The sequence below is a fragment of the Hippocampus zosterae genome, chromosome 13 (assembly GCF_025434085.1).
Source record: "Hippocampus zosterae strain Florida chromosome 13, ASM2543408v3, whole genome shotgun sequence".
NCBI classification, from domain to species: domain Eukaryota; kingdom Metazoa; phylum Chordata; class Actinopteri; order Syngnathiformes; family Syngnathidae; genus Hippocampus; species Hippocampus zosterae.
In genome coordinates, this window is record NC_067463.1 from 5,339,500 (window position 1) to 5,355,561 (window position 16,062).

The 16,062-nt window shown below is 44.1% G+C and overlaps 1 protein-coding gene across 4 annotated transcripts in view; it reads right to left on the reverse strand.

Annotated features, from left to right (window-relative positions):
• cntln (centlein, centrosomal protein) overlaps positions 1 to 16,062 on the reverse strand; it is a 93,178-nt gene that overhangs the window by 57,473 nt on the left and 19,643 nt on the right. For all 4 annotated transcript variants that reach the window (XR_007965960.1, XR_007965959.1, XM_052083608.1 and 1 more), the window contains exons 9-11: positions 12,795 to 12,896; positions 9,768 to 9,887; positions 4,261 to 4,382 (exon numbers count right to left, since the gene is read on the reverse strand). Coding sequence is in view for 2 of the 4 variants with exons in the window: in XM_052083608.1 (XP_051939568.1) it covers positions 4,261 to 4,382; positions 9,768 to 9,887; positions 12,795 to 12,896 (344 nt within the window). In the remaining 2 variants the exon portion in view is untranslated. The remainder of the gene's footprint in view (positions 1 to 4,260; positions 4,383 to 9,767; positions 9,888 to 12,794; positions 12,897 to 16,062) is intronic.

The window sequence follows — 16,062 nt, forward strand, 5'->3', positions numbered from 1 at the left end:
ATGCACGTGATATCAAACATACATTCTAAAACAACGCAATGAATAAGCAATCAATTCACCTTTTCATTCATAACTAGACAAGCCAAATTGTCATTTGGCATACAAGCGGTCCCGAGTTTAATTCGCTCCTTTGCACAATCAACATGCTGCTCGTCAATGAAAGAAAGGAAAGACTGAAGTCTCCACTGACCAGTACGACGGCGCCCTAATGGTCAAATGGTAATCTTGCAATCACGGCATGCGTGACAGCACCCCCATTGCAGGAGCTAAAGTTTGAACGGAAACAAACAACTTGCCAAACATACTCTGGAGAGAAGGAACGGTTTAAAGTTCCCACGCTGGGGCCACACATTGAAAACCGACTTGGTGTTCCCGCTCCGTGATTGAAATCTTGTACAATATCTTCCGAGAAGAACAGAAGCTTTTTATACAGTTGTTCAGAGATGGGAAGTGCCATATTGCCTCCTTTCCTGCAGGTATTATAGCAAACTGTCCCGCTTAATTTGTTGCATTATACATCGTGTACGGGTTATGGAACACAGAGATATACATATGAAAAGCCAATATTACACTGTGGGGATAATGGTCGGTGCAGCACATTACCTTGCCGCCCTTCGGCCAATTCGCATGGGGTAACGAGGCCCTTAGTCGCACTCTATTTTCATTATTCTGCCCGGTTTAGCCGTATTGAAATGAGCAGCCTTGACTTTGACATTTTAGTGGCAAATCATGTAGCCACCTATGCATTTGTGAAAGCCCAGGGTGCTGCCTTGCACGGACAAGCGGCGGCACATTTCCAGTGCGCCTTGAAAATGCAAATAATGGCTTACATGCAAACAAGGGCCCTTCAAATGTCTACACCTCACTTATAAATACTTAATGACACCTTGTTTTTTCTACAGTAGCTGGCTCCAACACTGAATTTAACATTTACCCAATCAGTTTTTACTTGAAGGATTGAATTTCAATTACCTTTTCATTTGCTACGGCAATAAACTAAGATTTCATCGTTGTTCAAATTTATTGAGATGCAGCTACACGTTGGAAATCAAATTTTTAGCCAGATTGCCATTGGCCATTTCCCAAACGTCTTGTCAGTTAAGGTAACGGTATGTTATTGGTTGTGTGACAACAATAAAATGCAAAGCATGAAGAGATATTAAGGTTTTTGATGACTGCGACAGGTTAGATCCTGGAAGTTGCATTTTTTTTGTTATTTCCAGTTGTGGGGGGAAGCTGTTCCAGCATCCTGGACTTTTAAGAGTCTTGCGCTCTGGGTCAAGAAGTTTACAGAAATGGTGGACAGCGGCCATTATTGACCATGTATACATGCTACGCTAATGCTAGTTCAACAAGCGGCTACTCTAATGTTGCTTATGCGCTGGTAAGCGTACGTAATTTGGATCCCTTGAACTTTATTAGTATTTAGTGTGCGTCATGTTAGCAAATCTCATTCTGGAGTCACTGAGAATTTGGCCTCCACTACCTTCAAAGCGGTTCCAATTCCCTCAATGTGATAGTGAGGTGCGTTCTAAAGAAACGTGGAAGATGTTTTATTAAGTCACAGTAAAGCTTTATACATTTTAATTTGTTTAGCGTGCTCCTAAAGGTTGTTGAACACAAAACCATGAGAGAGCTATCGTCTTCAGGCCTCGGTGCGTCCCCCCATGGTATCCTAGTTTCCATTATTAAGCAGGGGGAAACGAAGAGAACTTTTCCACACTGCTACGGCTAATTGCTCTGATTCAGGGGGAATCTGTTTATGGGCGCAGCTTTGATCAGAGTACGGATGCTTTAATAAACTTTAATTTTATTTGCGCACCTCCCCCACCCCCCGCCCCCATCACACCCAGTATGATTAAAAAACTTTTTCCCCATCTCTAATCTAAACAGGAAGTAAGGTTTTCCCCACTCTCGACCATGCCGTTTTGTAAAAATATATCGGTAATGCTGAATGGCAGCGAGGTTTCACGGGGACGGATGGGCTGCACGCTCTCTGCATGCTAATGAGACAAAGTTCACACGTGCTTTGTGATTGGCCGGTGCTTCGATGTTGGATTTTCCTCATTGGTGGTGGCTCTCTGTGCAACTCAGCAAATGGATAACGTGACAATTTCATAGCTGTAAAACGACATTTATAACGCAGAGATATAGTTTTGGGCCATCAACAACGATATGTTCGAAGTTGCCGATATGTCGATAAATTACTACTTGGGCAACTTGTGACGGAGGACCACGAGATTGTTGTGTTCAGTGAGACTGACTCCATGATTTCAACAGGCTCCAGTAGTTCATTCAAGTCGTTTCAAGAGCTGTTTGGAGTTGACGGCGAGTGGATACGTGGAAGCGTCTAAATGGAGACTCTATTGCCTCATTTCTGACTTTGGTCCATAACTTTGGACAGCTGAAGCTCTGGTGAAAAATAAGTCTCAAACTCTGACTGGGCTTCCGCAGGCAGTAGAAAAATACCATATGAATTTTTTTTTTTCAGCACAGGTTAGCAATAGCGACCCAAAGCAACATGAAATGCCATTTTCAATTGGTGAAAGCGTCTGAGCGGAAGAGCAATGATTACTTAATCAAATGCACCAAACATGACATTTTCAGACAACACTTGCACAGTGTACGGACAGTTTTAAGACCAGGTTGCTTCTGCATTTCCAGAGTTAGTCAATTTTAGCGTGATACCATTCCTTGATGGCACTCTGAAAAACACGGGGCCAAAGCGGCGTTGCCTCCGCCCGCCCTTTGTTCTCACCGCCTGAGCCATTTCGCGCTGAGCCGTGCTGAGCTGACGTGAGCCGGGGCGCAGAGCACGCTCGCCGCACTTTCTCACGGGCTCACGTTGCACCGCTGTTTTCTTTAATTAACCCGGAGAGAAAACTGCTGACGGGGGTCCGTACTTAGCTCCCGTTCAGCCGCCACCCATGTCCACTCGGACATGCATTTTTAAACAGCCGCAGTGAATGAATGGAGATAACAACAGCCGCTTATTAATATTTTGACACTTTGAGAAAAAAAATCCTGTGGTTACTGTTGAATATAGCAGGAAGTGGCCCTTTCCCTTTCCTCCGCACCTTGCACCCTGCAGGAGTAGACACCTCCAACCTCCGGCTCTCACATTCTAATGAACGCCGAGGTGGGAGAGGAGCCCGAGTATGCATTTGGCACAAAACGCCACAGATTTAGTAGGCTTAAAATTGCTGAGTTTTTCTATGTGAGAGGGAGGTATTGGTGCGCATCTTAAAAAAATAAATAACTGCACTCTGGTCCTTTGAAACTCATGTGGAGAAGAAGGGTTCACTTTAAGACTTGAAGCGCATCAGTGTGTTGGTGTGGCACGGTGCTTTTGATACAAGACACCGTGGACACGAAAAGGCTCTTCCTAGTACAAAAAAAAAACAAAAAGTGTAACCATTTTGTCAGTGTGACCTAGAACTAGTGAAAACAACAACTGGGATAATGCGTTCACACCCTCTTCAGCATTGATCAATCATGCTAAAAGTCATGTAAAGTGGGAGTCAACACACACTTGACAACATTTAACACAACTGATTAGCACCAAATAAAGTTGAACTGTTCTTTTCCTGGCGTTAGTGGTGGAAACGGTTTTGAAATGGTTCAGATTGAACTCTTGACTGAAAAATGACATCATAGTGCCAAAGGGCTCACTCAGGTTTCAACCGATCACAGGCTCACTTGTTGCATGGGTTTGGTCATGTGACGTTTGCCCGCTGAGCCCGAGGGGAACTGCGATATCATTTTCAGTCCGCCCAAAGAGATGGATGAAAATGGCTGGATTGTGCCGCTTATTTCAATTTCCATCATGGATAGAAATGGAAACAATCAGCCTTTAAAATAAATAAAAAGTACATCGAGTTTTATTCCTGAAGAAAATACTTGAATTACGCATGCTCAGAAATCATTGGACATATTTAAACGGTTTTGGAACCCCCCCCCCCCCCCTCCCCGCCATGTTTGTTTTATTTCATAACTAATTATATTTATGAAGAAGTCATTAGTAACTACTGTCATTGAATTACTTTGAGATAATTATTTGTAACTAACTAATTACCTTGAAATTTACACATCGATTTTTGTATCTTTCCCCAAACACACCTTTTCATTTTCTGTGATCTGAATCAGCTGGTGTTTGAATTTGGTCTATTGTTAGTGTGGCACCACCTTCAAGGTTCTGTACAAAGTATTGTTACAACATCCATCATTTAATTCAGGAAACATTAAAAACATTGTACGCACGTGTCATTTGCTTTCTCCGCCGCTTTCAGCTGGTTTTTGACGGCCTTGTAGTTCTTCTGTACTACTAAAAGGCGTTCCCGTCTTCTGTTGTGAGCCTTTCTCAGTTCTTCATTCTCCTCAGTCTGTGAGAAACACAACATTGATTGAAAGTGCTTTGTTTGTCATGCATACAATTCCATGTATCGACTGAAATGGAGAATTTATGTCAGCACCATCGAACTGGCTGGGCATTAAACTTTGAAGCGCTCATTTTGTTTGATGAAATAGTTGTTTTTGGAAGCCAAACTAAAATTTGTTTGGGGTGAGGAACCTTTGACCCCTTAACTGGGGTAAGGAATTTTATAGAGGTAAAAGACAAACACCATCAGATTCAGCTTTGATTATAAACATTTGTGTCTTGATTGACGAGTTTGAAGCTTACATTACCGAGAAGGTGGGGCACATGTCACGTTGCAAGGTGGTGGAGGACCCCAAAAAGCATGCAGGAGGGAGGAGCAGGGTGTATTTGAAGGAGTGTGTTGATGAAACACAGAAAACTAAATCCTAAACAAAGTGCTAACAACCAAAACGAACCCAAAGTATCAAACAAAAATCACAACTGAAGCTAAAACAGAACCGTGACCAAAACATGACCGAAACAAACCTGACAGCAGCAGACAAACGGCAACAAACAAACATGACCCGACACTGAGTGGGCTGGAGTCCTTTTATACAACTAATAATTACATAACGACCAACAGGTGTGCAGCTGCCGGGAGAGCCCTACAATGCCACCTGTTGATCCCAAACCGAAACATGACAGCAGAACTGTTAATCAAAAAGTTGAAACCTCCAAGGTTGACCGGCTCAAACAAAAGTGGAGATAGACCAAAAATGTCCTGGGAAAAAAAATTACATTAAAATTAAACAAAACAAATCTTCACCTCAGGGCTTGACACAAGATTTCAGAAAATCTTGTGCGAATTAAGCTCAATGACCTCAACAATTAACTGTTTTGCATGGTAGTGTGTGTGTGTGTGTTTGTCTTATTTTTATTTTATTTGTCCTCATATTAGTTGTACGTGTTGTATTAAATTGCATTTTTTTTAAACAGTCAATTATGGACATTTTGGAGCATTTCAATTCAGTCAGCTCATGTTGACCGAACTTGGTGGCCAGAAATAAGTAAAGAAAACCAGAAAATTCACACAAGTGGGCCAGGATTTGACTCAGAACCTCAGAAACTGTGATTCAAATGTGCGAACCACGAGCACATCATACTTCATCAAGGCTCTATTAATTGCAGCAGCAACTACATTGCTCAGCAAACAGGTTCCTGCATTTTGTCGGTCAAGCCGCGTTTGTCTTCAAAACATGATTTGAACTCTATACTGTATTATCCTATCATTATATCGTCGTTAACTTGTCATGGATAAAATGTGTCAGTTATGAAAAAAAAATCTTAAATTATTGCTTGAACGGTTAACCTGGAAGAAATGATGATGATGATGATTATTTAACGGAACCACTTGAAAGGCAGTCGCTGCCACAGTGTTGGACAATCTCCTGTCCTTAAAACTACCGGTAGGTGGGCTGTAGGTCGCGTTCCGAACGGTTGACAGCCATTAAAACACAGGCAGATCGGACTCCTGATTTTAAAACGGTGGAGTAAGAAAAGACAGCATATGGATTTTTCTTGTCAAGAGAAGCCCTTCTCCGCCTCCTCCCCAATCGCTCTGACCTTAACAGCGAGGGCGAGCGAGAAAACGCTTTCGGCCGACAGGACAAACAGGGGTCTGCGAGTGAAAGGAGAGAACAACGGAGAAATTACAACGGGAAGAAAGCATGAAGGAAAGTGAAAGGAAGAGTGGGTGAGGGTGGTGGGTTTGAGGGGTGCATTGGGGGGAGAGGTAGGGGGGGGGGGTTGTAGGTTTCTGCTCGAGTGGCCAGGGCTTGGGAGAGTTGTCTTTCTGAAGGGAAGGAGCTTGTTTACTGCTGATATGACACGGCTGCCCTGCAGAGAGGGAAATGCGAGCCCTCAGCCCTGTTATTATTAACAAGGACAAAGAGAACAGAGAGAGCCCACACGAACATGCGCCGGACAGCAAGTGCGCACAAACAGAGACTGCCAATGACAAGTATGGATTTTCCCTAGCGCGGATTATTCACAGAGGACAGCTGCGAGACATCCTCTGCTCCTTCAAGCAGCCCAGAGCCTCTCAAAAACAACGTGCTAATGAAAGGGTCCACACTCGGCGCAGTGCTACTAACTAGTGACAAAGGGGTGACGCACAGGAGGGCGGAACAAGTGGCGGGGCATTAGCCTGAATCGTGGATTCCCAGGCTTCGTCAGCACTTCCCATGGGCAGCCCGACTGGGTGATCACGCCACAGCCCCCCTGCCCGCAGATCAATACGCGACTCATGCGGTGGACGTTCTCAAGCTGAAAAATAATTACGCGGCAATGAGCCACTGTTTGCTTGAAAGCGAAGACAATGAGGATTGGCCGTTTGTTTGCTTGCCCGCCGCAGTTCGTTGCGAAGGTCAAAATGTCAACGGCACAGCCGGGCGATCCCAATTTGAAAGGCACTCTGTTGGAAAGACCAAGTTGAGAAGATGCGGCCTAGAGTGCAAGACGCTGGAGGCGAGGTCACTTGACGGCAATTTGACAGAGGGCACATTGCTTAACAGGAGATCTAGGCCAGAGGTCCTCAATAGGCAGACCCGCAGCTTTTTCTACAGTGGATACAAAAAGTCTCCACACCCTTGTCCGAATGATATGAAAAAATAAGACCGAATTTGATGTGCTTGTGCCAGTGTTAGCCATAAAAGAGCCTCGGTAACGCAAGTCAAAAACAGGAAAGTAAAATAGGAGATGGACGATGGCAATTGTGGGTCCGCTAAAAAGATAAAGTAGTCCTCGAGTATTGATGACACTTAACACTGTTATGAACATTGAATGAAGGTTAATGTGACTATCAACCATAACTGCTTTGGAGGTAGCCTCTAACGCAAATAAGCATTTAATTCTTATACTGACCAGTTTATTTATTTATTTTCATAGTTGAGTGGCGTTCAATTAAAATTTGAAGTATTCTATGTTAAAGTAAAATTACCACAATTCAGCCTTTTTTCCCAGGGCTTTATTTCCAATGTCAGAAAAAAGACAACATTTCAATAAATGTGATCTTCTTTTCAATCATATTTTCGATGATATTTGAAGTATTTGTTGCAATTTTTAAAATACATTTTAATAATTCACTCATTCATTGGTTTCTTCCTCAAACCGCCTCTCCCTAAGATTCTAATTCTTTTCCAGCTATTTTTTTTCAGTCAAGTTTTTACTTTTTTTTAATCCCAATTATATTGGTCAATGCAATTGATTCCATCAACTCACACGGCTCTTTGGTTTCCTGAAAAACGATGAGATGAATACCAAAACAATCAGCGATAAAACGAATAACACATTTATACATACACCTACTTCCCATATGCACTCAAACCATTAATAAATGCAGTCAGTTCCACATTTGAGTTGTCAACCCCCCCCCCCCCCCCCCCCCCCGCCCCCGTCCCCCTCCCGCTGTGCATTCCTTCACGAAGCGCTCCTCAAGCGGCAGATACGTAAATGGCACCATTAACTAAGACAGTCATGCGTGTCGTCTGAATCCATGCCGAGCATCACTGGTGCCTGCCAGTGATATTAAGTCAGACACTTCAGATCTGACAAGAAAATGATGCCTAATACGTTCTCCGGATTGTGTTCTAAAGGGAGATGACCTCTGCTTAATCACTTGCTCGCCGGTCAACCCAAAAGACGGGAAGGATAAAGAGAGGTGAAGCGGAGGACCGCTCCAGGGTAGGTCTGAGGTTAACTAAAGCGATTGAAATTACTCTCCATCTATGTAAAATTCCTCCTTGGATGTTTTATGAAGAAGAATGTGTGACATTTGATCAATCTGGAGTGGAAGCTCAAAGGTCGAACAGAATTGCAACGGCAGTTGTTTGCGAGTTTCATTTGTTTGGTGACCAAAAGTGGCAGATAATCACAAGGGGGTGAGGACAAATATTTGCATACGAGCAATTAGAAAAACAAAATACAATTTCCTCTTCCAATGTCGTCATTTTGGCCTCGCGTCATTTTGGCATAGCGCAGTATCAAGTCAAGATGGCAGCACCTTTTTGACACATGGAAGACATGGCATCAAAAATGTTTCCAGCGTTCAGGGTTGACAAATACCTAGAATGTGATTCATCTTAATATCAAAGTGTAAAAGAAGTATCAAAGGAAAATCACCAAAGCTGGAAATAAAACATAAGCTTTGACTACAAGTGCTGTTTGTATGGTTGACTTCTGATGACTTCTGGCAAACATTATTCAACACCTCTAAAATTCTAAAAGGCTCAAAAAGCTAAAAAAAAATTGCTACTAATCCATTAAGACTTGCCGCCTCTTAAAAGGAAATCTTGGTGAAATTAAACATTGCACAACCTCAGGGGAATTTACCTTAAAGGTTGAGTGTGTATGTGTCGACAACATTCGTGCTGGAGAAGGTCACCTAGGAATCGCAATTGAACCGTTTGAAACGGTGACAGTGAGCTGCAGAGATTCGCATCCTTACAGCAGCTGATAGCTGTAATCAAACATACGGGAAAGTGAGCCACCGGCCACATACCGTCGTCAAGAAAGTGTCTCCCATCTGAGGGTTTGCACTGGACCTCGCTACATGCCATTGGACGTTACCAAAGTCAAAGTCACTTACGGACAATTGTCAATGACACGTCTTTTTCAGGGGGAATACGTCTTGGAGCTTACAGTTTTCAATTTCAAACTGTGGCCATCACAAAACAGTTATTAACTGCCCAAGTTTGACTGTTAAAAGAAGTTATCCACTGTAATAAAAAAAAAAAATAATAATAAATAAACTATAGGAAACAAATACTCATTGGTGGTGCACGGCAATATTGTAGCACTTAGGGAAGTGAACAGTGACTCCTCTCAACTAGCCAAAGCGCTTTTCAACTGTCGTACCAGTGGGGAAAATTAAGTAATTTGCATGCCTTGATTTTGTTGCTATATCACAACTTTTCTGACCGCTTCAGTGATGACTGGCGACTCGGAGACTCCCTTCAAAGAAGGAGAACTTCATCCCTTTTGTGTCCAGACTGCAAATGAATAGTTGCTCGGCCATAGCCACTGGGATGTATTTAACACATACAACAGCCCGGTTTCTCGAAGGGGCAGTTCACAAAAGACTTGGTTGAGAGATACTGTAGTGTGATGTAGCTTCTATGGTACGTTTCCACCTAGCGATCAACAGTGCCCTTTTGGTGTTGACCTTGCCATCCCCCCGCCCCCCTCCCGAGAAAAAAAACCTGTGACATTGGTCCTACGAAGTTGGGATTTGCGTACAATTTTTTCGATGTGAAAATAAATAAATAAACATATCAGTCCCCCCGCCCCGCATCCTATGAATGGGTCCCAACTCTACACAAAATGTTTTCATCCACATGAGCTACTACTTCACCTTTGACCGGAGCAAATCCTCGAGGTCTCGAATCCTTTGTTGTGCGCCCCTTCTTCCGCCATGATAATGTTCCGCACTGCCAGCTGGGGACAGAGACCGGGATCGCTGCACAGATGCATCCTGGGAGACGAGACGTAAGCCAAGAGAGGCGTTCGGTTGAGAGCAGGATCACGTAACAATGCAACAATTAACATCTGTACCGTCGACACTGACCGAATGCCGAGAGGGAGAAAAAAGGGGTGCATAATCCAATTCCCCTCTTCATCTTTACAAAAAAATAAATAAAAACACATGCATTTCTGACTTTGGTACACACAGATGCTCACAAAAACAAACAGGCTACCAGAGGATTAAAAGCATGCTGGGGCAGCAGGCTGCATCAGCTGAAGGCAGGAAGTTCAGCTCGTGTGCCTGTGTGAAAGAACGGCAAAGGTTTCTCTCTGCGACTGGCTAATGAGTATGTTCATTTCCATTTACATTGTTTCTTTGACAATAATGATGTCCCATTAGGGAAGACTAAAGGGGCTATAGATTCCAGAATGTGCTGGGCTTCATTACAAGAGGTGGGCAGGGAGGTCGCTCTAATTGCTCTACCAGGGGCCTCCAGGTTACACTTGATAGGACAACCGATTAGCGGGGAGCGGGGCGAGGTGTGTGTGGGTGTGTGGGGGGGGGGGTGCAGTTGCTCGCCAGCCTCGCCTCTAACATGAAAATAAATAAAGAAGTGCTTTGCACAAAAAAAAACAAAAAAAAGCAGTGGGAACAATATGCTCATGGAATATGAATAGGAGACGATGGGAGGCGCCCCGCGGAGCCCAGGAGGCCTGACCAGATGGCGGGCTAAAGGAAAAAAAAAAAAAGCAGGGCGTCTAAACGCACAGCAGTCCTTGAGCCGGAGTGGGTGTGAAGTGCAAAGAGGAAGAGTGTTAGATAAAGATGGCAGATCATTAATTCGTGTTCTGATGGCTGTTTCTGAACCGAACGCCGCCGTTGTTCATCTTTACTTACGTGTTCGATTCACTCCGGAGGCGTATGTGTGTGGGAATGCGCGCGACGGCTTTGGCCGACTCCGGTGACCTGGCGCTCTTCATTCCGCCGCCGTGTCTGCTCGGGTGCCAACCGCATGTGCTTTAAGTCAGCCTTAATGGCTGCGTGCAACTAATTAGCAGATTGATCTACATATTCTTGTTGCGAGGCGTGCCAAATGGCCAGACCCCGCGAGGACATCGCGAATGGCCAGAAGGGGAATCCCAGATCACCCCCCCCCCCCGACACCCCAAAAAAAGGCCAATGATGAAGTTAAAATAAAAACATTCTCGATGCGTGGTATTCTAGGAGGATAATAAGCACTTTTAGTTAAACTGACAGTTTTCAGGGCGGTAAAAACTTGAAGACAAGGGTTAGACTCAGAAAAAGTTGACCATATAGTACACGTATACCATATCGCGCAAGGTGTCACGCACGGTCCTAACGATGGATGGACTCAAACAAAATTGGGAATTTTCTGAAGATAGCATTTGATGTCACACTACTGTACGGATATTTCTGGTTCAGAAAAAGGGCCAAGAGAATAAGATGAAAAAGCAGAGAGCGCCACGATCGACATTAGTCGTGCAGCTGGTATAGCGACCGCGACCTGACCGTTACACCTGCTAATGTCTTGGCAAACATGGAAGCACATCACACACACATACAGACACACGCGATACTGAGGAAAGCAAGTTATAAAAACACCATTTGAAACGAGCCTCTATTCTGAGTGGGAATAAAAACTGGCTGTTGTGGGGGCCCCAAGAAGAAACCTTTCATAGACATCTTCTTGCCTCTCTTCACCTTTCCTCCACATCTCTCAGAGAGAGACAGAGAGAGAGGGAGAGGGAGAGAGAAAGAGAGAGAGAGAGAGGTCACGGTTATCAGTGGGCTTATTTACGATTTCAGCAGCATGTCTCGTGTGAATCCAGAGCACTCAAAGCACAACTTGGTTCCATTTGCACAAAGAAGCACATAAAAAAGATACACAGTTTGAGAAGGTGTGAGCTAATTCGTCTGTGAAGAAAAGCCACAATGTAAATAAAGAATCACAATTTCATACTGAGACATTTGTCACATTTTTACATTCATTTTATATTTATTCCCCCCAAGTGGAAACAATGGAAATACAGCTAATCTGCTCCCGTGTCTTTAATGCCTGTAAAACAAAAGGTACATGACGCATTGAACGTAGCACGTCGGCATCAATAACATGCGAAGTAAGAACGCTTTAGAAATCAGAAGGCGTGCACTCTAGATATGATTTTATGGATCAGCCTAACATCCCCGCCATTATTCCGTTGAAAAATACATTGTCGACATCAGATTGCGGCGCCAGTGATACTCAAGCGGACATGAGATAAATCAGCAACTTAATGGTAATTAGGTGTAAACAGCAATGCTCTATAATGTGCGGGCGTGTCCCGAGGCAAGCGAGCCGGCCCGCGACTCGGAAAACAACGTTGAATGGCATCAATACTATTAAAGCATTTCGTGCAAAATAATTGCATTACGTGTATCAAGAGGAAGAACAGAAGGCCTCCCGCTGAAGCTTTAATGAGGACAGTGGTAGAAATCAAACAACGTCTCTTCAGGCCAGCTTTAGTTGTGCGGGTGAGGCCATCTAGAAACCTGCCAAACTTAAAGAGAAGGAATCGCGAGAAGATCAAAAGGCTGTCTTGGTGTTCATAATGTCCCGCTGAAGCGGTAAATCAGCCAGTGCCTGGGCCCAAGGCATGCGTGAAACCAGCAGCACACGCCGGGCCTGATCACAGAAGGAGGTGTGCGTGTGTAAGTGTGTTTTCAGGACAAAAAAGCTTGGCAGAGGAAGGGTCTAATGAATCACATGGCTCTCAAATCACCGCTGCCTTGGTGTCACCGCCGCGGCTTTGATCTGACGCGAGCGCGGTAATTTTCGGGAAGTGCGGCCATGTAAGCTCCTCGCACACGCGCCCTTCTAACCGGCTAAAAGAGAAATGTGTGTCGACGCCGACCCACCTGCTGCCTCCTGACAGGAGAGATGTAGTGAAGGGCTTTATCCTCTGAATGCTCACAATGAAGACTGTGAGACGCGGCAACCGTCTGGTCAGATGCAAGTGCCTGGAAGGGACGGAAGGAGCAGGTATGAGTGTTTGTTCGGTGGACGTGACTTTCCTTTCAGCAGCAACAAGAAGAGCTGAATCGCATAAAAGCAGTATGGGTGGGTGGGGGGGGGGGGGGGGGGGTTGCAAAATAGTACCACCAAATCCAGCCTCGTTGAATGTAGCGATCAGAAAGTCAGATTAGGCAAGGTGAAAGAGGGTCTCTCTATCCATTAAAAAAAAAGAGGAAAAAAAGACTACCGTAGCAAAGTACAGAGTGAGGAAGATAAAACTACAGCAAACATTGTTAACATTGTGCACTAGTAGTGGGTACCTAAACCTGTATTCTCAAGATTTGCCTACTTTTAGAAAAAGAATAACAACAACAAAAAGAAACAAAAGAAAACAGATCACTGTAGCGAAAACTGAATTATAAAACTGCCCCAATGATCAATTTTGAGTAGATTGGGCCTTCCCAAAACGAGGGCCAACACACTTTCGGCCGGGTGGTTGGTTTTTGACAAGCATTCCAGCAAACTCTGTTTGAAACCTGTATTGTCAAAGTGCAGCAATTTTTTTCCTTTTATTAATTTTGAGAAACATCAACTAAAAGCTGCAGTTGTCCTGATCCGATTATTGTTCGGAAAGCGAAGTGTCTACCAAAAGATTTCCTGCAGCCTGAAGCCAGTAGTGTGCGGCGCCTTTGTCCCTCAAGCCCGTATTGGAAATGGCCACAAGCTTCCTTCCGCGCATGTCCTCAGCTCTTTTTAAGAAAAAAGAAGCACGCGGTGAGATGTGGAAACATTTTGCGTACAGTCTAATAGCCAGTCAGGGTAAGCGGAAAGATACCACAAATTCCCGAAGCCACACAGACCACAGGAGGGAACAGTTTGGCCAAACAGCTCTCTGAGCGACATCGTTAAAACTCAAAGAGCGACAGGTTAAAAGATTTTAATTAGAATAAGAATCACAAGAGCTTTATTGTCATTGCACAGCAGGGTACAACGAAATGGCACAGACAACCCATCCAAGAGAACAAAAAAAAAAAAGACATGGGAGGTGGAGGGGGGAAATAAACCAAACCCAGACTAAGCTCTTGTAAGGGGAGCACAGTATGGATACGGAAAAAAAAACCTTTAGCCAACAGGCACACATTAATACATGACACACAGATTAGCACATGTGAAGGTGGCGGTGGAGTGGGGTGGGAAGCATCCCTGAGTCTGTTTTATGCGCCATAATAATATTGAAATAATCACATATTCTATAATAATTAAAATGGCTTGCATTCAAATACAAGCTGACTGCATGGTAATATACAACCACAATGTAGCAGGCCTCCTCCAGTTGTTTACGCAGTTTGTACCATAAAAAAAAAGCTACAGTGGTAAACTTACTTTGAACATCACTCCAGATTAGCCATCAAGTGAAAATTTCAAAACAGAAAAGGTACATCAAAAAGGTGCAAATTGAAGACGCTTCTGAGGTGCGTCTCTTTGGCTCTTTAAAACTTGACATTTGCCGACATCTTCACACCTTTGTTCAAACCTTGTGACAAGATGGCATAAAAATCACGGCAAGAAGAAGCCACACCTGCTGCTTGTCGACACTTAACTCATCAAATCTGAGCCTGACAGAGAGAGGGCTTTCGCAACTGTGTCTTACTCTTGAGCAGAAAACGATGTCATCACCCCCCCTCCACCTCCAACGAGGTTGTGATTGCATTATCGGGGATTTGGCATCTGGCCGCGACCCTATTAACTGCTGGAGTCATCAACTTTAAGCAAACCGGGAGGCGAGGTGGATGATAAATTATTAGTAAAGAAGAGTTTGTTCATATTTTATTAAATTGTCCTGTCAAAATGGGGCTTGGCCGAATTATCTGGGGCCTAATTTAATGGATGCTGGCCATACTGGCAAATCTTCTACAATTATTTATCACTTTTACAGAGGCATGAGGACAGACGGGCTTTTTTTTTCAGCAGCAGCAGCTATTAAGCAGTTTGATGGTGTTTTTTTTTCTCCTTTGCACTACTTCTAAAATGCACTGTACAACGTACCAAAACAACAAAGGCAGTAGATTGTGTTCTAAAAATGCATAGCACTCCCATCATGATTTTCGAGTTCAAGATAAAAAGAAGAGTTTAGATGTAAAGAGGACACAATGGTGTCATGAGTTGAAAACAACAGGCTTGGGGTGAGCGTGAAGGAGAAAAGAGCATGCAGGTGCAGTGAGACCAGACAGCACAAAGATGGTAAGTGGGAGGCTGAGGTATGCAGGGAGGGGGATGTATAAGAGAGAGAAGAAGAAGAAGAAAAAAAAACCTGTCTTGGTAATTACCGAACACGATTAGGTTCTTGGGGGAACTTGTCTGGCACTCGTGAGCTGGCGAGGCTCGACCATATGGAGGGAGGCTTGCGATCGCTCTCCCCGAAGCCCGTGACCCGTCTGCTGCCGAGCCCTTGAGCTGAATGCGCAATGAGACTTGCCGGGACTAATGTGCTACACGTGCGCCATTTATGCCACAAAACAAATCTGATCAATGTTAATTACGCGGCGGCTACAATCAGGAGGGGCCTCCTGCTGCACACAAACAACACACAACAACAGTTGCGGGCATTCACGAAGACACACAGTCCATCATCTGCACCGGGATGACACTTTAAGATGTGATTGGAACTCATCTTGTCCCAGACATTTTCAGAAGCTTTAAAAAAAAAAAAATCACCTTAACTCTTGAACATTTTTTTAATATAATGAGTACCGTACCTGTGATTGAATGTGTGTAGTCTGAAGACATATACATCTTTGCATCTTTGGGAGTGAATGTGCGTTAATTTCAATTTTATGTACACAGTATGTGCTCCTGTCATCGTCGGCCATTTTTAATCGGTCAGCCAGCGGTTTCTAACGGTAATGACACATCCAAATAACTTTTGGAATTGGGGTAAAAGTATGATTTTCGCGTTTTAATAAGCTGTGGAGTGGACACCAACAAGCCGTGTATGGAACTGATCTGAGGCATAAAAAAAGTTGGAGGGGGATGCGAGGTAAAGCCCCCCCCCCCCCCACCACAGGCCAAGAGGTACACTTGGTATGCAAGACGGTGCTTCTTCAAAGAACAAGTGTGTGCATATATGTATGAGTGTGTGCGGGTAACTGCTGTGGAGAGGGACTTTGGACA